This window comes from Saccoglossus kowalevskii, chromosome 7 (assembly GCF_978046115.1).
Source record: "Saccoglossus kowalevskii chromosome 7, keSacKowa6.1, whole genome shotgun sequence".
In the NCBI taxonomy this organism is placed as follows: Eukaryota; Metazoa; Hemichordata; class Enteropneusta; family Harrimaniidae; genus Saccoglossus; species Saccoglossus kowalevskii.
In genome coordinates, this window is record NC_140647.1 from 36,680,708 (window position 1) to 36,706,488 (window position 25,781).

Consider the following 25,781-nt stretch of genomic DNA (forward strand, 5'->3'; position numbering starts at 1 on the left):
ATAATAATAACAATAAAAAATAATTGGAAAAAAAGTTTTGTGAAGGGTGGAGGGAACGCGAAACTACCACAGACTGGTCTTATTTGCAGCTAATCTGTTGCTATTATTTATTCATGATATGCAGTGACATAACTGAACGGATACAGAAAAGGAGTGGGGGCGTGCACACTGCATAATGAGGTAAACATTGTGGGTAGCGTTAAAGGTCAACTTGTCGACATACAAGTCTCACCAATCTCTATGTCCACATACCTGTGAGTTGACACGTCTCATCATCTTTATGTCCACATACCTGTGAGTTGACAAGTCTCACTAATCTCTATGTCCACATACCTGTGAGTTGACACATCTCACCAATCTCTATGTCCACATACCAGTGAGTAGACAAGTCTCACCAATCTCTATGTCCACATACCTGTGAGTTGACACATCTCACCAATCTCTATGTCCACATACCTGTGAGTTGACAAGTCTCACCAATCTGTATGTCCACATTCCTGTGAGTTGACACGTCTCACCAATCTGTATGTCCACATACCTGTGAGTTGACAAGTCTCACCAATCTCTATTTCTACATACCTGTGAGTAGACAAGTCTCATCAATCTCTATGTCCACATACCTGTGAGTAGACAAGTCTCACCAATCTCTACGTCCACATACCTGTGAGTTGACAAGTCTCACCAATCTCTATGTCCACATACCTGTGATAGACAAGTCTCATCAATCTCTATGTCCACATACCTGTGAGTAGACAAGTCTCACCAATCTCTACGTCCACATACCTGTGAGTTGACAAGTCTCACCAATCTCTATGTCCACATACCTGTGATAGACAAGTCTCATCAATCTCTATGTCCACATACCTGTGAGTAGACAAGTCTCACCAATCTCTACGTCCACATACCTGTGAGTTGACACATCTCACCAATCTCTATGTCCACATACCAGTGAGTAGACAAGTCTCACCAATCTCTACGTCCACATACCTGTGAGTTGACACATCTCACCAATCTCTATGTCCACATACCAGTGAGTAGACAAGTCTCACCAATCTCTATGTCCACGTACCTGTGAGTTGACACATCTCACCAATCTCTATGTCCACATACCTGTGAGTTGACAAGTCTCACCAATCTCTATTTCTACATACCTGTGAGTAGACAAGTCTCATCAATCTCTATGTCCACATACCTGTGAGTAGACAAGTCTCACCAATCTCTACGTCCACATACCTGTGAGTTGACAAGTCTCACCAATCTCTATGTCCACATACCTGTGATAGACAAGTCTCATCAATCTCTATGTCCACATACCTGTGAGTAGACAAGTCTCACCAATCTCTACGTCCACATACCTGTGAGTTGACAAGTCTCACCAATCTCTATGTCCACATACCTGTGATAGACAAGTCTCATCAATCTCTATGTCCACATACCTGTGAGTAGACAAGTCTCACCAATCTCTACGTCCACATACCTGTGAGTTGACACATCTCACCAATCTCTACGTCCACATACCTGTGAGTTGACAAGTCTCACCAATCTGTATGTCCACTTACCTGTGAGTAGACAAGTCTCACCAATCTCTATACCACATACCAGTGGGTAGACACGTCTCACCAATCTGTATGTCCACATACCTGTGAGTACACAACTGTCTCATCAATCTCTTTATCCACATACCTGTGAGTACACAACTGTCTAATCAATCTCTTTGTCCACATACCTGTGAGTACACAACTGTCTCACCAATCTTTGTCCACATACCTATGAGTACACAACTGTCTCACCAATCTCTTTGTCCACATACCTGTGAGTACACAACTGTCTCACCAATCTCTTTGTCTACATACCTGTGAGTACACAACTGTCTCACCAATCTTTGTCCACATACCAGTGAGTACACAACTGTCTCACCAATCTCTATGTCCACATACCTGTGAGTACATGACTGTCTCACCAATCTCTTTGTCCACATACCTGTGAGTACACAACTGTCTCACCAGTCTCTATGTCCACATACCTGTGAGTACACGACTGTCTCACCAATCTCTATGTCCACATACCAGTGAGTACACAACTGTCTCACCAATCATTGTCTACATACCTGTGAGTACACAACTGTCTCACCAATCTCTTTGTCCACATACCTGTGAGTACACAACTGTCTCACCAATCTTTGTCCATATACCTGTGAGTACACAACTGTCTTACCAATCTCTTTGTCCACATACCTGTGAGTACACAACTGTCTCATCAATCTCGTTGTCCACATACCTGTGAGTACACAACTGTCTCACCAATCTTGTTGTCCACATACCTGTGAGTACACAACTGTCTCACCAGTCTCTATGTCCACATACCTGTGAGTACACAACTGTCTCACCAATCTTTGTCCACATACCTGTGAGTACACAACTGTCTCACCAATCTTTGTCCACATACCTGTGAGTACACAACTGTCTTACCAATCTCTTTGTCCACATACCTGTGAGTACACAACTGTCTCACCAATCTTTTTGTCCACATACCTGTGAGTACACAACTGTCTCATCAATCTCTTTGTCCACATACCTGTGAGTACACAACTGTCTCATCAATCTCTTTGTCCACATACCTGTGAGTACACAACTGTCTCACCAATCTCTTTGTCCACATACCTGTGAGTACACAACTGTCTCACCAATCACTTTGTCCACATACCTGGGAGTACACAACTGTCTCACCAATCTTTGTCCACATACCTGTGAGTACACAACTGTCTCACCAATCTCTTTGTCCACATACCTGTGAGTACACAACGGTCTCACCAATCTTTGTCCACATACCTGTGAGTACACAACGGTCTCACCAATCTTTGTCCACATACCTGTGAGTAGACGACTGTCTCACCAATCTCTATGTCCACATACCAGTGAGTGCACAACTGTCTCACCAATCTTTGTCCACATACCTGTGAGTACACAACTGTCTCACCAATCTTTGTCCACATACCTGTGAGTACACAACTGTCTCACCAATCTCTTTGTCCACATACCTGTGAGTACACAACTGTCTCACCAGTCTCTGTGTCAAATCCCTGTGCTTTACCATTGATTCTTGTATGCCCCAATGACAGTGCTTCAATCAAACCACTTCCATTAATATTGGCAATGTTCTTGTCATCTATGCTGTATTCTATGTGAGACTGGGGTTGTGGCCCTCCAAAACTATGAACCTAAAGTATGCAAATTGACAATAACATACACAGCTTTAAACAAAATGGTTGCGATCTAATATTTCTCATTGAACACATGAAAAGAAACTGATAATAAGTATACTGTATAATGTGTTTTCTGTACCTAGCTAATGCAGATAGCTAATCAGGATTCAAGATGCAGATAATGTGGATATGTTAGCTAATCAGCTTTTGAGATGCAGATAATGTCGATGGATATGTTAGCTAATCAGCATTTGAGATGCAGATAATGTGGATGGATATGTTAGCTAATCAGGATTTAAGATGCAGCTAATGTGGATATGTTAGCTAATCAGGATTTAAGATGCAGCTAATGTGGATATGTTAGCTAATCAGGATTTAAGATGCAGCTAATGTGGATATGTTAGCTAATCAGGATATAAGATGCAGCTAATGTGGATATGTTAGCTAAGGATTTAAGATGCAGCTAATGTGGATATGTTAGCTAATCAGGATTTAAGATGCAGCTAATGTGGATATGTTAGCTAATCAGGATTTAAGATGCAGTTAATGTGGATGGATATGTTAGCTAATCAGCATTTGAGATGCAGCTAATGTGGATATGTTAGCTAATCAGGATTTAAGATGCAGCTAATGTGGATATGTTAGCTAATCAGGATTTAAGATGCAGCTAATGTGGATATGTTAGCTAATCAGGATTTAAGATGCAGTTAATGTGGATGGATATGTTAGCTAATCAGCATTTGAGATGCAGCTAATGTGGATATGTTAGCTAATCAGGATTTAAGATGCAGCTAATGTGGATATGTTAGCTAATTAGGATTTAAGATGCAGATAATATGGATATGTTAGTTAATCAGAACCAGTGTAACTTATAAATATGTTTTTACTTCAATCAACACAATTTGACATGAACTAGTTTGATGGAATTACTGGGTAATTGAGAACTAAGTATACAAGTGTCAGATATGTAACATTTCTTACCTGAAACACTGCACCAATAATAAGAGTAACATTCCGAGGATTGAGTCGCAAGGATGGAAAAACCTATGAATAATGTAGAAAACAACCATGTTGTTATCAACAGCTGACTGCCACATGCTGTAATCATGATAGTATTGGACTGCCATGTTGTACCATGGTAGTAATACAGACTGCCATGTTGTACCATGATAGTAATACAGACTGCTATGTTGTACCATGATAGAAATACAGACTGCCATGTTGTACCATGATAGTAACACAAACTGCCATGTTGTACCATGATAGTAATACAGACTACCATGTTGTACCATGATAGTAATACAGATTACCATGTTGTAATTAGACAGCTTGGCAGCAAAACAAATTTCCAGCTATAAACATTATTCACAAAATTTGTAATAAGAATATATCAGATTCCAAAATTAAAAAAAATATAATACCTGTATGTCTTTTGGTCGGCTTGACACAGTTTGTCCATTTTTAAGACTTGCAACAAAAGAGAGACTAGTTCTTCCAAGAGACATGCCATGAATAATATAGTAAGCAGTGAATTCATCATAACTGTGTTCAGTATCATGTCTGAATGAGAAGGAGTAAATAAAATTGAAAAGTTCATACCATGTGAAATTAACTTCCTTAACATCATCAAATCAAAAATAATGTTGCCACTGATGATTAAAAACATCTAATAATTCAACCATTAACAAGCAGCCTGTCTGTCTGCCGAGATAACTCCGTTGCTGGCGATACCATTAATAGATATCATTAGAAAATGAACAATATGTATAGTATCAAAGCAATTGGACTTTTTACCTAAAATGTCCAATATAAATTCATTAAAATTAGAGAATTGAAGATATCATCACAAAATAAACAAATCTAAGAGAGGTCTGCCCAAGTATCAAAGCAATAAGAATTGTAGATTTCAAGAAAAGTCAAAAAGCAAAAAGCTGACACGGACGACGACAGACGACGGACAATCTCTCATATGATAAGCTTCGCTCGACAAAGTCAACAGCGAAGCTAAAAATTGACACGGACGGCGATGGACAATCACTCGTATGATAAGCTCCGCTCAACAAAGTCGACAGCGGAGGTAAAAAATTATATTATAATTTATATTATTCATCCGATGATTGAGTAAATCAAATATTTTCTTGTTAAGTCCAATTATTGGATAGCAACAATCACTGACCAAACAACAACGACATGGAAATAACTGACTATCGCAACAATCACATGAAAAACACTGACCATAGCAACGATCACATGGAAAACATTAACCATAGCAACGATCACATGGGAAACACTGACCATAGCAACGATCACATGGAAAACACTGACCATAGCAACGATCACATGGAAAACACTGACCATAGCAACGATCACATGGGAAACACTGACCATAGCAACGATCACATGGAAAACACTGACTATAGCAATGATCACATGGAAAACACTGACCATAGCAACGATCACATGGAAAACACTGACCATAGCAATGATCACATGGAAAACACTGACCATAGCAACGATCACATGGAAAACACTGACCATAGCAACGATCACATGGAAAACACTGACCATAGCAACGATCACATGGAAAACAATGACCATAGCAACGATCACATGGAAAACACTGACCATAGCAACGATCACATGGAAAACACTGACCATAGCAACGATCACATGGAAAACACTGACCATAGCAACGATCACATGGAAAACACTGACCATAGCAACGATCACATGGAAAACACTGACCATAGCAACTGTCACATGGAAAACACTGACCATAGCAACTGTCACATGGAAAACACTGACCATAGCAACTGTCACATGGAAAACACTGACCATAGCAACTGTCACATGGAAAACACTGACCATAGCAAAGATCACAAGAAAAACACTGACCATAGCAACGATCACATGGAAAACACTGACCATAGTCACGATCACATGATGCCTATAGTGTATAAATTTAGCTTACCTAACAGTAATGATATTGGAGGATGGATGAGGTTTTAAACCCATCAGTTCAAAGTAACGTTGCTGTAATGGTTTATTCTTAGAATCCAATACCCTAACACTGGCAGTGATGTCTTTGTTGATTTCAACCTGTCATGAGAAATATTATGTAAATTAGGTAATATTTGGGTAATTGTCCTTTATCAAACACTACCTGCAACAATGAAATTATAAAATGCCATAAAAAAAACTCACAATTTCACAATAGAGGACTGAGCGCAATTTTGAGATATCTCGCTTAATTACGACTGGAAGCTTGCAAAGGTGTACATCAATAATATTGTAAAGCATGCTCTTTGGCATAGTAGGTTAATCAGCATACGTACTGTACTCTTATCATGCATACTTTGTGACAGATACATGTGATACAGCTTACACTGGGAGTATTATATGCATACCTTGTCAACTACCCTGACTTCAATGAGATTTACTCCAGATATATAGACATGTGATACAGCATGTGTTGGTGAGTAAAGACACAAGTCATTCGCTGTGATCACCACTGATCCATCAAATTGTGGAGTCACCTGGAAAATTCAAATAATAAATACATTATCATGAGTATGCTGGGAAGAAAGAAAATAATTTGTCACAATTATGAGAAAATTAGAACTGACATAATCATAATACAGAAAAAGATCAAATGAAAACATGTGCAGACAATGAAGACACTTTCATACTTTAGGCCTTCAAATAAACTAATTTACATACAAGAACTATAATACTTAATTTAAAACAAAAAAAATATACATTATTTACTAAATACCAACCTGAATTTCTTTTTTTTTCTCCAGGTATTTGATTTGTGCAATATTCTGTTGACTTGATTCAATATAAAAATATCCAGATCCACCACTTACTATCAAGCTAACCTGTTAATAAAAGCACAATGTGTAATGGGTTTATTATTTAATAGAAACTAAGAAAGGCTACTCTGAAATTTCAATCAGCACGCAAACATAGCAAAACTATTGAAACCTTGCCAGCAAGTGAATAGTTGGTACATCTGGTTAAGTTGAGACCAAGAATTGAAATAGTGACATTTTATAACATAATTTTCATTTCTTATTACCAATGATCTAACTAAGGTATACATGGGAGGGGGGTGATTTTGTGATGTTCTGCTTCCATCGATTTTGTTGATTTCATTTTACTCCAGAATAGCTAAAATAATCATTAAGGTAATGTGAAATAGGAAATGGTTCACTATTACTAGAATATGTGATAGGAAGTTGTAAAACAGTAAACAGTCTGGCATTCTGATATGCACAGTGTTTTGATTTATATGTGTTATTATAGATACACTGTAGCCTCGTTACAACGAACTCGTTGGGGGACATACAATTAGTTTGTTATAGTGAAATGTTCACTATAATGAAGCACATAATACATTGGGTTTGTTGTGAGCGGGAGACATGCTATGTGTTCATTATATCAGGAAATTCATTATAATGGTGTGCATTATATTGAGGTTACAGTTTACCAATGAATATATTTTGTTAAGTATTTACTGGCATATTATTATTGTTTATGTCATATTGTTTTAATATATCAAATATATTCACAAGAAACTCATGGGCATCATTTTCCATAACAGGATTAAATAGTTCAGTACTTTCAATGTACTTCTGTAACCATGCTGCACTATTTAAAACTGTTGATACCCAAATACATGTGGATTATAAATGATTCTCGTTCACATGACAAACAATATGGTGTTTTATTTTTTCGCCATTGATGGGTTTTTGATTTGGTATGAATGTAGCTTGCAAATGCTAGTACTTGTATATAACATTTTGATAACATGTCCAAGGTTTTGTAACCCAGCACCAGGGAGTCCATTTATACAATCTAACCAATCAGTACTCACAATATTCTTTTGATACAGGTGAAACTGATTTAGTAATTGCATTACATTTAAAGATATTTCTATTTGATTTGTTAGTCTGTCAAGTTTGTGTATTACTTGGTCCATAAAATTATCAACTTTATGGGTAACAACATTCTACATGATTAGCTGACTGGGTAAATATTTCACTATTTCTTCAAGGTTTTTTTGTTTACTGTACTGTTGAGGCTGTGACTCGCAGGCTCTTATTTCAGCATGTATTTACGATTTTGTTCACGTTTTATTCTAAAACTCTTTTTCTTAAGTTTAGGCATTCTGAATAATTATTATATTGGAATGACACTTGTATAATTGTGCAAAGTTACATGTTACTTAATATTAGCAAATACTGCTTAATAAACAATAACAACTATGTACTATATATGCTAACTTATCATATATAACCCATTGTACAGTAGCAACTTTACAAAACTTATTGCACTTAGTTCATAACTCACTGAACAATGAGGACTAGTACCGAGTACAACTGCTTACAGTAGAATATCATCTTATAATGTTTAACAAACTAAGTAAACTAAAAGAATGTGTTTGTACTGACGACAGTACCAAGCTCACAGTAAAACTGACCAGGAGTTGTTGACCAGATCTAATTACCATACAATGACTCCTCACAAAGATCAAATGTTAATTAAAGTATAAATAGAAGGCATTTTCTTATAATGAACTCCAGATGGCCCTGATTATAATAAGATGGAAAAACATACTCAAGTCACACACAATGGAAATGAAATGACACACATAGCTGTACATAGTTGTACCACAAGATAGAGGGCACTGTAGTTGTACTACCCAATGCAGCTATTTGACAAGATTACTGCTCACAGTATAAATTGACAAACTTTCAACAGATCTAATTACCATACAGTGACTTCACACAAGGTCAAATATTAACTAGAGTAAAAACAGTCATTTTTCTATAATGAACTTAAGATGGCACTGGTTCCAATAAGATGAAATGTATACGTAATCACACAACAATGGAAAATTCCAAAGGATTTCAAAACAACTATTACACCATGGATTTTCTCGTTAAATCCTGATTTCAAAACATTAAAATTACTTCTCTTCAACTAAAAAAAACTTTCACAACACAATTACGTTTTAACTAAAAAAAATAATTACTCCATATCTCATCAATATGCATGTAAAGTGCACCAATAATGAACTTGGTTATCATTATACCTTTGTTTATAACATCTATAAATTTGAAACCGATCGAGTAAAAATTACTTGAGTTATAGCACCCACAAGCAAGAACCAATCAGTAGCCATCTCTGATTAATTATGCAAGCACAATGCACCAACATCAAAATGGCCATCGTTGCATGTTTGTTTATACCATATATAAATTTGAAACCGATCGTGTAAAAATTACTTGAGTTATTGCACCCACAAGTCACGCCAACAACGCCAAAATCTTCCCCTTACTATACCTTTCCTTTGTTTACACTACACTACACTACACTACACTATAAACAGTTATGAAGGAGTCACACACTATATTCAATATAATCTAGAACAACCCAGTGATTGAATCGCTAACATTTAACAGTTTGCTGTCAGTCAAAAGTTATAGAGTACCGTATTTGTCTTCAATTAGGCGCCACTTTGTTACACTTTCATGTCACGGTGGCGCTTATTTGTGGTTAAATTTGAGCAACTTTGTTTCAAATGGCGCTTATTTCAAGCACTTCAAGTTCTAGTACCGGTAACTGTGTTACAAGCCATTGTTTTTGCTCCATTCTGGTGATAGATTATTGACAATATTTTACATTACAGTCTGACGCTTAGTCACTGTAGCCTTTATTTTAAATACTGAGTAAATGACCCGTTTTCAGACAGTTTAGAAAGTTATACAAAAAATATCATTCTTTAGAAAACATTCACAGTTTGCCGTACAATCAACAGAAAAATAAAACAAACACAAATTCAACGCTTAGTAGTCAATGATCACGGTAGCAAAATCCGGTCATGCTGCATTCCACGGTTACGATTATTACTCAGTAGTAGTTATAATAACGTACAAAAAATAAAATGCAAGTAAAATTCAACTTAATTTCATCGTAAGCGAATGATTCTGGTCGCATGTAAACGCTCGGCGCGATTCGATGTCTGCCATGCTTCCTGTCTAGGACTTGACCTGGAACGCGTTTTTTGACCTGATAGGTCAAGTCCGTTAATTAACCAATCAAAATGCTGGTTGATGCCAACGTGATCAAATTACCATAGCTCATTTAAATAATGTATGAACGCAATGCGGAAGTGTATTGCCGATGTTTGCGATATTTTGGCTTTGATTTTGGTGGGAAAAACGGCATGATTTTTTTTTCAAATCAAGAAATTAGTTATTTTTGGAAAGTAAACTGAGCATTTAAAGAATAATTTAACACTGTTTACTGTGACAACAGCGCATTTGAAACAAAACATTTTCGCGTCGTTTTTATGGACTTACTGCGAAATTAAAAACCACGCTGATATTTTCTACAGTAGACTAAAAAGACATGTTTCAAGAGATTATAGACCGATTTCTTAAAAATTGTTAGAAACAAAACCAATTTTTTTTTACATAAAAGTCATTCGAACAGTAACAGCGAGGGACTTCCGCGATCGCGTCCATCGCTACGAACCGGTAACCGGTAGTCGATCCGCCGGCGCCCAATTCACGATCATTACGTGCCAAAATTTCAACTTTGTCTGGCGCTTAATTGAGGTGTAAAATACAAAGTTTTTGTGGCACTGGCGCCTAATTGAAGGTGGCGCTTAACTGAAGACAAATACGGTAACCAATATCTGGTTATCATAGAGCATTAAATTCCACAAACATTTAGTATTATTATATCTCATGACCATGACAGCCAATCAGATTATTGTATTAGAGGTTGACATTTTTGTATGTCTACTTCTTGCCATAATTGTATGTTAACCTTCATCCGGGTACCTTCCTCCTCAATTTACCTGATTTACGTCAATAACTTGTCAGGGGAACAAGATACGCAGCAATATTTTACGTTCACTATATGACTATCTTATTGGAGAGAAAAACTAGGATTTTGTAGCGATTTCGTGTGATTTTTAGTCAAGCTTGTCAGGCATTTGCCAGCGCGCTCAGTTACGCGCTTTGAGAGTCGTGGGCTTTGTCATGTGACGGCATCATTTTGTTTGATTTTGTTACATATTGTGTGTGTTTTGACAGTATATTATGTACAGTTTTGAGAATGGTGTTGACAGAAACCTATACTCAATCCGTGTGCTGCTCCGTGTGAAGCTTGTTTCAGTGTTCTACATGTAATGAGTAACATGAGTGCCACAAATTCTGTTTTAAGATTTAGTTGGTATAATAATACAAATGAACACCCCAACAGCGCTGGACATACAGTTTTAGAGACCCTCAGAGTTCATTGTAAACCTTGGCTTCACCTCTGTTGACAATGAGCTCTTCGGGTCGCTAAAACTGTATGTCCACCTCTGTTGGGGTGAACATTTGTATAATAATATAATGTACTGTATATGCAACATTCCTTACAGTTCCACTCAGCTAGCATTAGTGGATACTGATACAATCTTCCTATAAAAAGCATCCCACTTACCATACTAGATGGATGGTTAAAAATAGAGATTGTACTTGGTGTAATCAGTGCATCTTTTACCAGTATCAACTCTAGTGACTTGCTGATTGTTGGTATTATCTTTGGCTGAATAACAAAATGATGTGGTTACACATACATTCACTGTCACAAATAAAAATATGCATTTTGAGGTGAAATGCAAAAACACTCTTATCTCTAAACATATTGAAAGTGCAGACATTTTGAATGAATAAGAACATGAACTCAAGCCTATGGAGTTTTCGGAACTGAAAATGTACTAACAAGTTCATTTAATATTCAATTGCATAATGGACTTGGAAATGTTGGATGCATCATCATCATTATTTGTGGGACTGGAAATAGATTTAATATTCTGGTATATTTAAAATAAAACCTTGCAGGTATCAACAATTATTTTTATTATTGGATTATTAAGTTTTAAATAATACTCACTGCCAGATTAATTGAGCGTGCTCTGAGTAACTTGGTATCATAGCCCACAATAGTGGCAGTGACACTAACAAGACCCAGTTTTGCAGTTAACACAGCATTCTGTACAGCTTGGAAAATAACACAAGATGATTAGTTTCATGGAATTACCCACAATTCATTGGGTGCACAGAAAAATGAATGAGAATATAGCTTTACTTGACACTGTGGAGGAGACAAGTATTATACTGTGATACAATAATGAGAAGAAATTGAAACTCTCTTTTGATAATATAATATAATAGAATAGGAACACTGGCTTAACACAATGTTTTCACCATAGAAACACATGTCCTCCATTCTCAACTAAGTTTATCAACAGAATTCCTACCTCGAAGACTTTTGCTACCGGGATAGTCTCCATCTTCATCTGTAACTAAGGTAACAGGATCAACAAAACCTGCCAATGATTTATCACTTGTTTCCCAGGTAACAATCAGTGATGAAAAATTATCAAAATTATGACCGTTATTGTCGGCTACAACCACAATGATTTCTAGATTTTGAGAGTGGTGAACGGGAATCTGGAAATGAAGAATTGTTCTGTGGTTGATATAATTTATAGTGGTGACATCATGGTTAGGGTGCTGGTTGTCATAGAAATAAACAAAAAAACATTTCTCCACAGCAGTGTTGGCAACAGCAACCATATGAACTGCAATAACATCACAATCTGCATATCACAATTCACCCAGAAATGAATTTATACTGTGAATGTTAAAAAAGAATTGGTGACCTGAGCTGTCGCCAGTGAAAAACCATGGCTACTGCACATTTTAGTGTTCAAATTAATGTACACTTTACCTGGCTGTGAGAATCAGGTGTAATAGGACATGGTTTCTCTAATACTGGTTGTTTAATGACTGGTATTAAATGTAAACTTGTTGGTTTAGCACAGGATATCCTAGAATCATAAAAAAACACACATGGAAACATTTGCATTGGATACTTGAGAAATTATTGCTTATTGTTAAATAATTGTATCAAAACAAATTATCTGCTTGTATGATCAATTCTGTCAAATTTGTGAAAAAATTACAAAAACTGAAACTATACATAAATTTTGAACAATCACATTTAATTAATTCATGATTGTACAACAAGAAAATAAAGAACAATGCAAATACGCAAATATATATATATATATATATATATATATATATATATTTGTAGACACTGTCTTTTCTCAATACGACAAATTGATAGAAAAAGGAAGAAACATCTAACTACACCTTATTGTTGTATTGGTAGTGGCAGGGAAATGGTTTTTTGATGTAGGGTTGTTACCCACTATCACTTTCAGCATCTTTTCACCAAAATCTAAACATACTGCATGAAATAAATGATAGTTCTCTGAAAAAAAGAAAATAAGCATATTAAAAAAACTTCCTAAAACATCAAATGATCCATCGTGTCTAAGATGACCAATAATGTTACTTACTTGTTGGTCCATAACCTTTGAGATGCGTCAATTTTAACATACCGCTATCCTCCACTATTTTAATATTTTGGTAATACCTAGATGGATCCAAAATCCATGGTTGTGGCCCTCCGGATAACACCAATGTTTTGGAGGAACCCAACGCAACAACTGCCAGCTCCTCTGGATCTAATGACTATAGAAAAATGAAAATGAACAAGTGAACCACACAAAGAGTCACATCAATGTGAATGCATGAAATTGTATGAGTAAACCACACAATGAGTTAATATATCAATGTGAATGTATGGAAATGTTTGAGGAAACCACACAATGAGTTAATACATCAATGTGAATGTATGGAAATGTATGAGTAAACCACACAATGAGTTAATACATCAATGTGAATGTATGGACAAGTATGAGTAAACCACACAATGAGTTAATACATCAATGTGAATGTATGGAAATGTATGAGTAAACAACACAATGAGTTAATACATCAATGTGAATGTATGGAAATGTATGAGTAAACCACACAATGAGTCAATACATCAATGTGAATGCATGGAAATGTATGAGTAAACCACACAATGAGTTAATACATCAATGTGAATGTATGGAAATGTATGAGTAAACCACACAATGAGTTAATACATCAATGTGAATGTATGGACAAGTATGAGTAAACCACACAATGAGTTAATACATCAATGTGAATGTATGGAAATGTATGAGTAAACAACACAATGAGTTAATACATCAATGTGAATGTATGGAAATGTATGAGTAAACCACACAATGAGTCAATACATCAATGTGAATGCATGGAAATGTATGAGTAAACCACACAATGAGTTAATACATCAATGTGAATGTATGGAAATGTTTGAGTAAACCACACAATGAGTTAATACATCAATGTGAATGCATGGAAATGTATAAGTAAACCACACAATGAGTTAATACATCAATGTGAATGTATGGAAATGTTTGAGTAAACCACACAATGAGTTAATACATCAATGTGAATGTATGGAAATGTTTGAGGAAACCACACAATGAGTTAATACATCAATGTGAATGCATGGAAATGTATGAGTAAACCACACAATGAGTTAATACATCAATGTGAATGCATGGAAATGTATGAGTAAACCACACAATGAGTTAATATATCAATGTGAATGTATGGAAATGTTTGAAGAAACCACACAATGAGTTAATACATCAATGTGAATGCATGGACATGTATGAGTAAACCACACAAGGAGTTAATACATCAATGTGAATGTATGGAAATGTTTGAGGAAACCACACAATGAGTCAATACATCAATGTGAATGTATGGAAATGTATGAGTAAACCACACAATGAGTTAATACATCAATGTGAATGTATGGAAATGTATGAGTAAACCACACAATGAGTTAATATATCAATGTGAATGCATGGAAATGTATGAGTAAACCACACAATGAGTTAATACATCAATGTGAATGTATGGAAATGTATGAGTAAACCACACAATGAGTTAATATATCAATGTGAATGTATGGAAATGTTTGAGTAAACCACACAATGAGTTAATACATCAATGTGAATGTATGGAAATGTTTGAGTAAACCACACAATGAGTTAATACATCAATGTGAATGTATGGAAATGTACAAGTAAACCACACAATGAGTCAATACATTAATGTATGAGTAAACCACAAAACGAGTTAATACATCAATGTGAATGTATGGAAATGTTTGAGTAAAGCACACAATGAGTTAATACATCAATGTGAATGCATGGACATGTATGAGTAAACCCACAAAATGAGTTAATACATCAATGTGAATGTATGGAAATGTTTGGGTGAACCACACAATGAGTCAATACATCAATGTGAATGTATGGAAATGTTTGGGTGAACCACACAATGAGTCAATACATCAATGTGAATGTATGGAAATGTTTGAGGAAACCACACAATGAGTTAAAACATCAATGTGAATGTATGGAAATGTTTGAGGAAACCACACAATGAGTCAATACATCAATGTGAATGTATGGAAATGTTTGAGTAAACCACACAATGAGTTAATACATCAATGTGAATGTATGGAAATGTTTGGGTGAACCACACAATGAGTCAATACATCAATGTGAATGCATGGAAATGTATGAGTAAACCACACAATGAGTTAATACATCAATGTGAATGTGTGGAAACGTTTGAGTAAACCACACAATGAGTCAATACATCAATGTGAATGTGTGGAAATGTTTGAGTAAACCACACAATGAGTCAATACATCAATGTGAATGTATGGAAATGTTTGAGTAAACCACACAATGAGTCAATACATCAATGTGAATGTGTGGAAATGTTTGGGTGAACCACACAATGAGTCGATACATCAATGTGAATGTATGGAAATGTATGAGTAAACCACACAATGAGTCAATACATCAATGTGAATGTATGGAAATGTATGAGTAAACCACACAATGAGTCAATACATCAATGTGAATGTATGGAAATGTATGAGTAAACCACACAATGAGTTAATACATCAATGTGAATGCATGGACATGTATGAGTAAACCACACAATGAGTTAATACATCAATGTGAATGTATGGAAATGTTTGAGGAAACCACACAATGAGTCAATACATCAATGTGAATGTATGGAAATGTATGAGTAAACCACACAATGAGTTAATACATCAATGTGAATGTATGGAAATGTATGAGTAAACCACACAATGAGTTAATATATCAATGTGAATGCATGGAAATGTATGAGTAAACCACACAATGAGTTAATACATCAATGTGAATGTATGGAAATGTATGAGTAAACCACACAATGAGTTAATATATCAATGTGAATGTATGGAAATGTTTGAGTAAACCACACACTGAGTTAATACATCAATGTGAATGTATGGAAATGTATGAGTAAACAACACAATGAGTTAATACATCAATGTGAATGCATGGAAATGTATGAGTAAACCACACAATGAGTTAATATATCAATGTGAATGTATGGAAATGTTTGAGTAAACCACACAATGAGTTAATACATCAATGTGAATGTATGGAAATGTTTGAGGAAACCACACAATGAGTTAATACATCAATGTGAATGCATGGAAATGTATGAGTAAACCACACAATGAGTTAATACATCAATGTGAATGCATGGAAATGTATGAGTAAACCACACAATGAGTTAATATATCAATGTGAATGTATGGAAATGTTTGAGGAAACCACACAATGAGTTAATACTTCAATGTGAATGCATGGACATGTATGAGTAAACCACACAATGAGTTAATACATCAATGTGAATGTATGGAAATGTTTGAGGAAACCACACAATGAGTTAATACATCAATGTGAATGTATGGAAATGTATGAGTAAACCACACAATGAGTTAATATATCAATGTGAATGCATGGAAATGTATGAGTAAACCACACAATGAGTTAATACATCAATGTGAATGTATGGAAATGTATGAGTAAACCACACAATGAGTTAATATATCAATGTGAATGTATGGAAATGTTTGAGTAAACCACACAATGAGTTAATACATCAATGTGAATGTATGGAAATGTTTGAGTAAACCACACAATGAGTTAATACATCAATGTGAATGTATGGAAATGTACAAGTAAACCACACAATGAGTCAATACATTGATGTATGAGTAAACCACAAAACGAGTTAATACATCAATGTGAATGTATGGAAATGTTTGAGTAAAGCACACAATGAGTTAATACATCAATGTGAATGCATGGACATGTATGAGTAAACCCACAAAATGAGTTAATACATCAATGTGAATGTATGGAAATGTTTGGGTGAACCACACAATGAGTCAATACATCAATGTGAATGTATGGAAATGTTTGGGTGAACCACACAATGAGTCAATACATCAATGTGAATGTATGGAAATGTTTGAGGAAACCACACAATGAGTTAAAACATCAATGTGAATGTATGGAAATGTTTGAGGAAACCACACAATGAGTCAATACATCAATGTGAATGTATGGAAATGTTTGAGTAAACCACACAATGAGTTAATACATCAATGTGAATGTATGGAAATGTTTGGGTGAACCACACAATGAGTCAATACATCAATGTGAATGCATGGAAATGTATGAGTAAACCACACAATGAGTTAATACATCAATGTGAATGTGTGGAAACGTTTGAGTAAACCACACAATGAGTCAATACATCAATGTGAATGTGTGGAAATGTTTGAGTAAACCACACAATGAGTCAATACATCAATGTGAATGTATGGAAATGTTTGAGTAAACCACACAATGAGTCAATACATCAATGTGAATGTGTGGAAATGTTTGGGTGAACCACACAATGAGTCGATACATCAATGTGAATGTATGGAAATGTATGAGTAAACCACACAATGAGTCAATACATCAATGTTAATGTATGGAAATGTATGAGTAAACCACACAATGAGTCAATACATCAATGTGAATGTATGGAAATGTATGAGTAAACCACACAATGAGTTAATACATCAATGTGAATGCATGGACATGTATGAGTAAACCACACAATGAGTTAATACATCAATGTGAATGTATGGAAATGTTTGAGGAAACCACACAATGAGTCAATACATCAATGTGAATGTATGGAAATGTATGAGTAAACCACACAATGAGTTAATACATCAATGTGAATGTATGGAAATGTATGAGTAAACCACACAATGAGTTAATATATCAATGTGAATGCATGGAAATGTATGAGTAAACCACACAATGAGTTAATACATCAATGTGAATGTATGGAAATGTATGAGTAAACCACACAATGAGTTAATATATCAATGTGAATGTATGGAAATGTTTGAGTAAACCACACAATGAGTTAATACATCAATGTGAATGTATGGAAATGTATGAGTAAACAACACAATGAGTTAATACATCAATGTGAATGCATGGAAATGTATGAGTAAACCACACAATGAGTTAATATATCAATGTGAATGTATGGAAATGTTTGAGTAAACCACACAATGAGTTAATACATCAATGTGAATGTATGGAAATGTTTGAGGAAACCACACAATGAGTTAATACATCAATGTGAATGCATGGAAATGTATGAGTAAACCACACAATGAGTTAATACATCAATGTGAATGCATGGAAATGTATGAGTAAACCACACAATGAGTTAATATATCAATGTGAATGTATGGAAATGTTTGAGGAAACCACACAATGAGTTAATACTTCAATGTGAATGCATGGACATGTATGAGTAAACCACACAATGAGTTAATACATCAATGTGAATGTATGGAAATGTTTGAGGAAACCACACAATGAGTCAATACATCAATGTGAATGTATGGAAATGTATGAGTAAACCACACAATGAGTTAATACATCAATGTGAATGTATGGAAATGTATGAGTAAACCACACAATGAGTTAATATATCAATGTGAATGCATGGAAATGTATGAGTAAACCACACAATGAGTTAATATATCAATGTGAATGTATGGAAATGTTTGAGTAAACCACACAATGAGTTAATACATCAATGTGAATGTATGGAAATGTTTGAGTAAACCACACAATGAGTTAATACATCAATGTGAATGTATGGAAATGTACAAGTAAACCACACAATGAGTCAATACATTGATGTATGAGTAAACCACAAAACGAGTTAATACATCAATGTGAATGTATGGAAATGTTTGAGTAAAGCACACAATGAGTTAATACATCAATGTGAATGCATGGACATGTATGAGTAAACCCACAAAATGAGTTAATACATCAATGTGAATGTATGGAAATGTTTGGGTGAACCACACAATGAGTCAATACATCAATGTGAATGTATGGAAATGTTTGGGTGAACCACACAATGAGTCAATACATCAATGTGAATGTATGGAAATGTTTGAGGAAACCACACAATGAGTTAAAACATCAATGTGAATGTATGGAAATGTTTGAGGAAACCACACAATGAGTCAATACATCAATGTGAATGTATGGAAATGTTTGAGTAAACCACACAATGAGTTAATACATCAATGTGAATGTATGGAAATGTTTGGGTGAACCACACAATGAGTCAATACATCAATGTGAATGCATGGAAATGTATGAGTAAACCACACAATGAGTTAATACATCAATGTGAATGTGTAGAAACGTTTGAGTAAACCACACAATGAGTCAATACATCAATGTGAATGTGTGGAAATGTTTGAGTAAACCACACAATGAGTCAATACATCAATGTGAATGTATGGAAATGTTTGAGTAAACCACACAATGAGTCAATACATCAATGTGAATGTGTGGAAATGTTTGGGTGAACCACACAATGAGTCGATACATCAATGTGAATGTATGGAAATGTATGAGTAAACCACACAATGAGTTAATACATCAATGTGAATGTATGGAAATGTTTGGGTGAACCACACAATGAGTCAATACATCAATGTGAATGCATGGAAATGTATGAGTAAACCACACAATGAGTTAATACATCAATGTGAATGTATGGAAATGTATGAGTAAACCACACAATGAGTCAATACATCAATGTGAATGTATGGAAATGTATGAGTAAACCACACAATGAGTTAATACATCAATGTGAATGTATGGAAATGTATGAGTAAACCACACAATGGGTTAATACATCAATGTGAATGCATGGAAATGTTTGAGGAAACCACACAATGAGTTAATACATCAATGTGAATGTATGGAAATGTATGAGTAAACCACACAATGAGTTAATACATCAATGTGAATGTATGGAAATGTTTGAGGAAACCACACAATGAGTTAATACATCAATGTGAATGTATGGAAATGTATGAGTAAACCACACAATGAGTTAATACATCAATGTGAATGTATGGAAATGTTTGAGTAAACCACACAATGAGTTAATACATCAATGTGAATGTATGGAAATGTACAAGTAAACCACACAATGAGTAAACCACAAAATGAGTTAATACATCAATGTGAATGTATGAAAATGTTTGAGTAAACCACACAATGAGTTAATACATCAATGTGAATGTGTGGAAATGTTTGAGTAAACCACACAATGAGTCAATACATCAATGTGAATGTATGGAAATGTTTGGGTGAACCACACAATGAGTCAATACATCAATGTGAATGTGTGGAAATGTTTGAGTAAACCACACAATGAGTCAATACATCAATGTGAATGTATGGAAATGTATGAGTAAACCACACAATGAGTTAATACATCAATGTGAATGTATGGAAATGTTTGGGTGAACCACACAATGAGTCAATACATCAATGTGAATGCATGGAAATGTATGAGTAAACCACACAATGAGTTAATACATCAATGTGAATGTGTGGAAATGTTTGAGTAAACCACACAATGAGTCAATACGTCAATGTGAATGTGTGGAAATGTTTGAGTAAACCACACAATGAGTCAATACATCAATGTGAATGTATGGAAATGTTTGAGTAAACCACAAAATGAGTCAATACATCAATGTGAATGTGTGGAAATGTTTGGGTGAACCACACAATGAGTCGATACATCAATGTGAATGTATGGAAATGTATGAGTAAACCACACAATGAGTCAATACATCAATGTGAATGTATGGAAATGTATGAGTAAACCACACAATGAGTTAATACATCAATGTGAATGTATGGAAATTCATAGAAGCTCTCTAATATATATTTTTACCTTGAGTGGTAGGTAGGCAGCAACGGTTATAGAGGCTTGCAATTTGAGATTGTGTTCGTTATAAAGCACATTTACTTGCGTATTACCTGCAGTCAATGCAGTAATGCGTATAACAGAACAACTGCCTGCAAGAAGTACTACATCTTCTGTCAAGAAAAAACACATTTTAGTACAAGACATCTTCAGACAACTTTAACAAAGAAGTGAAACTAGAATAAAGTACAAGTAAGACGATGTAAAGAAAGACATATTTGTCAGAGCATTTTCACATCATAGTGAGGTTAATTTCAGAGTACATTTCAGAATTATCATAAAAATTATTTGTCACCCAATAATTTATTTCTACATACAAAATTCAAAACATTTATTTCAATTGATAAATACAGTTTCACTAATTAGACATGCAGGAGTTTTCACCTGTGAACACGTTTTATCACCCATGTATTAGCAATAAGGTAAATCACTGAAACTGCACTATTTTTACAAATAGTTTTTTTTTTCAAAATGTAGTTCCAGACACATTGTTTCATTATCTTCAGTTTTAATAAAATCACAAAGATTAGACAAGTACCCGCAATTTTTGTTTTCTCATATAACTTGTATTGCAAGAAGCGAGCGATTTGCAAGATATAAAAAAAATTCAAAGACTTTTGTGTAACTACATTGAGAAACCCTAATTACAGCAATGATGAGAGTATGATTACCTGATACTTGTTTGAATACAGAGCCATCCACAATATGAATCTGGAAAGCAATATGTCTACAATCTGTAAATAGTAGTTTATGTCCTGTAGCCTTGATAGTTGTACTCACTGTCAATGGTAAATCTAGCGTAGTACCAATCTCAGCTTCCACCTTAGCTGGTAAAAACTGTACATCATCTGGTGGAAGTACATATACCTGTGAAATACAGTATAGTGACATTGCAGGCAATGAGTATATTACATCTTGATAATATACAGAGGATACATGTTAATATACAGAGGATACATGTTAATATACAGAGGATACATGTTAATATACAGACGATAAATGTTAATATACAGACGATACATGTTAATACATAGACGATACATGTTAATATACAGACGATACATGTTAATATACAGACGATACATGTTAATATACAGATGATACATTTTAATACACAGATGTTACATGTTAATATACAGAGGATACATGTTAATACACAGACAATACATGTGTTTTGAGATGTGGCGGATAATAGTACATGTGTTCTTAGCTTGGATCACTGCTCATAGTAAAATGTGGTGTTCATATTCATATTTGACTTACAGTTGATATTTTAATAAAGTATTTAATCATATACCTTAGCAGTTCCAAAGTGAGCGACATTTCTGATATCTGATGCTGTGATTATGGTTTCACCCACACCCTGAGTTGTACTGACAGTGCCATGTACATTCACACTGCATATCTCCTTATTAGATGAAGACCAGCTGTAATTGCCACTACCTCCAGTGGCCTGCAAGTAATAAGAACAAATTTTAACAATTAAAATTATATATCTGTTTCTGGTAGAAATTTTTTTTTTAAATAATGCAGCGATGTGATTTTTTTAAGCAAGATATTGTTCCACCAACAGCAGGCACATTCCCTTATTTATTTTTTTCAAATGATCTTTGCAATCTGTGGAGCTGATCGACTTGCACATCAACAGAGATCTAATTTTTTTTTTTGTTGGACTGGATTTGATTATTTGTTACAATATTTTCTAGTTTCCTTACATAACTTTGGCAAACAATTTCTATTTCAAGTTAATTTTGGCAAGCTTATGGCTGTATTTTTGGAATTACTATTTAGTCCCTTGAAAAATAGGTTGAAAACAAATCCTAGCAAAAATCACAAACAAGCAAAATCATAACACAGCACATGCAAGGTGTCTGCATGAAATACAACTCAGTGACAACCACGAAATTAGCATACAATGCATGTACAAAAACATATTTGTATTTGGTGCTTACTACTACCTCATAAAAATACCATGGAATTATATATAATACTACACAGAAATACATGGCAAAAGTGCAGATATTTAGGTCTTATTACTTCAGCTGCCAGTTTATTCAAATATCCATGCCTATATGGAAGGTAATTTTTTTCATGATACATGACAATTTTGTGTTTTTTTATTTGCAACTAACTTAAACTGACACATGGTACTTGTACATGCATTGTTTTTCACAGACACTTTGATATTGAATTGACAGACAAAAATCAAGTACATGTAGCCATAGAAACCAAATATTTAACAATGATGGTGGAACTTACTTGTAATGTATATTGATATGCAGACTCTTTGCCTGGTTGCCATGGAAATGCAACTGTTTGTGGTGAGACAACAATTGGGTTGAATATTTCTACTTCTTGCTTATCAGCAACAGGTATTGGTAACTTCTCAATGACACCATCCTGAAATAAAACAAGATTTGGAGGTAAACACCAAGATTTGAATTGGAAGGGTTTTTGAACACTAACTAATACTTTCCTTGTAAATGTTTAATACAATTTCACTTTTGCAATGTGCACACAAATCTCACAAAAATGTACAAGTGTGAGCATAATGGCGATTTGGAAAAACTTGGTTTTTAATACTCAAAAATATTTTATATTTTTTGTTTATTTCCCTCATGAATCTGTACAAAAGCTTACAAATTGTTTTACTGTTTGAGTATGGTCACACATACATTAGTATGGTCACACATACATTAGTATGGTCACACATACATTAGTATGGTCACACATACATTAGTGTGGTCACACATACATTAGTATGGTCACACATACATTAGTGTGGTGTGAACTACATGTATTAAAACCGCTTTAGGTTGGTAACCCATTATTTTTATTTATAAAAAATGCTGTACTCTAGAAACGCCACTAAAACCCTGAGATACCAAAAAATTACATTTAAAAGGGTAATGTATCAATTTCTTAATATTAAAATACAATTTCCTGAAAAATGAGGTTGGTGGTCCTCGTTTTTTATTAATGCTAATATATTGCAGTAGAATAATCTTTCAGTGTATGAAAAATTATATAATATTATACATAATAGAATTTACCCATCTGTAAATCATCGAATGGACGCATTTAAAAGTGTTCCTTATCTGGAATTTGATTTACATTAGACATTTAACTCACTTATTTTTTTTTTACTTCAGATGTAGAAGCACTATCAGTGCATGATAGGAATAAAATCCTCTCGCTAATGACAAATGCTCACACGGCGTGAAACGTTCTTTATTGCCATTCATGTCACATTACTAGGAAAAAGATTTATAATAATATGTTATCATGAGAATACCGCAAAGTATGCACTCAGGCAGTACGGTAACACCTCTGCTACACTATGGGCGATGCGATCACTGTACTGCCTCGTGCATACTTTGCAGTATTCTTGTAATGACCTCATAATCTAATATACAGAGCCCCCTATCTAAGTAATAAGTATCACTATACTTACTGGTTTGAGTACAGATACTAAGGCTGCATCTATCTCTGTAACACCTTGTAACAAAGTTTCAACAATATGATAGGATCCATTGTTTGATGAATACAACACTTCAAAATACTCTTTTGCAAACTCGACTTTGATTTGTATATTCTGAAATATAACAAAATTAGTAAAATCTGAATTATGATACTGCAGATATTCAATGCAATGCATGCAAAAAAATATGTACACAGTACAATGCAACTGTGATTGGTTCACAAGAATCAGTTAAAGCGAATGGGTTGTCATTTGCGCATGGTGGAAATTGAGTTCTAAACAACGATAACAATGCACGCTAAAAATGCAAAGGCTCATGCGTATATGCTTGTTTGTAAACAATTACACGCTATGGCCGTTGTCGCAAGTGCAAGTGATGACTCCCACTTTAAGTACAAAAAGTCTGAACAAAATCCATCCATTTATGCATGGATGAGCTCAAATTTCAATGTGATGAAAATGCTTAATTTTAATGCAATGAACACTACAGCTAGTCGTCCATCTTGAATCAGATTATGAAATTAATAAATAAATGGTTCATGTGATATGCATTCAAAATTTGTGCAGATATTAATATTAAGATTGTTAGAAAGTCAATGTTAGTTATTTACCTGTGAATGGTGAATTTTGTGACTGTCTTTATCGTACACTTCTATGATAATTTCATATTTTCTTCCAGTCTCAAGAACCCAATTTCTACTAGGTAGTACAACAAACCCTATTCAAAGCAAACCAGAAAATTGACTTTAAAATTGAAAAAAACAAACATTTTGTGTGTCACATAAGGTCACATGATAGATGGATGCACAATTATGAAAGAAGCACATCTCCTGAAAGCAGAAAAGCT

General features: G+C 34.6%; 1 protein-coding gene across 1 annotated transcript in view; it reads right to left on the reverse strand.

The window, feature by feature from the left end:
• LOC102803547 (nuclear pore membrane glycoprotein 210-like) overlaps window positions 1–25,781 on the reverse strand; it is a 49,992-nt gene that overhangs the window by 16,061 nt on the left and 8,150 nt on the right. Inside the window, exons 10-27 of the mRNA XM_085501535.1 lie at window positions 25,546–25,652; window positions 24,908–25,048; window positions 23,713–23,853; window positions 22,751–22,906; window positions 22,125–22,320; window positions 21,421–21,566; window positions 13,638–13,812; window positions 13,429–13,549; window positions 13,001–13,100; window positions 12,528–12,720; window positions 12,161–12,267; window positions 11,708–11,812; window positions 6,982–7,083; window positions 6,610–6,738; window positions 6,174–6,301; window positions 4,624–4,762; window positions 4,184–4,246; window positions 3,038–3,217 (exon numbers count right to left, since the gene is read on the reverse strand). Of these exons, the coding sequence (XP_085357661.1) occupies window positions 3,038–3,217; window positions 4,184–4,246; window positions 4,624–4,762; window positions 6,174–6,301; window positions 6,610–6,738; window positions 6,982–7,083; window positions 11,708–11,812; window positions 12,161–12,267; window positions 12,528–12,720; window positions 13,001–13,100; window positions 13,429–13,549; window positions 13,638–13,812; window positions 21,421–21,566; window positions 22,125–22,320; window positions 22,751–22,906; window positions 23,713–23,853; window positions 24,908–25,048; window positions 25,546–25,652 (2,429 nt within the window). The remainder of the gene's footprint in view (window positions 1–3,037; window positions 3,218–4,183; window positions 4,247–4,623; window positions 4,763–6,173; window positions 6,302–6,609; window positions 6,739–6,981; window positions 7,084–11,707; window positions 11,813–12,160; window positions 12,268–12,527; window positions 12,721–13,000; window positions 13,101–13,428; window positions 13,550–13,637; window positions 13,813–21,420; window positions 21,567–22,124; window positions 22,321–22,750; window positions 22,907–23,712; window positions 23,854–24,907; window positions 25,049–25,545; window positions 25,653–25,781) is intronic.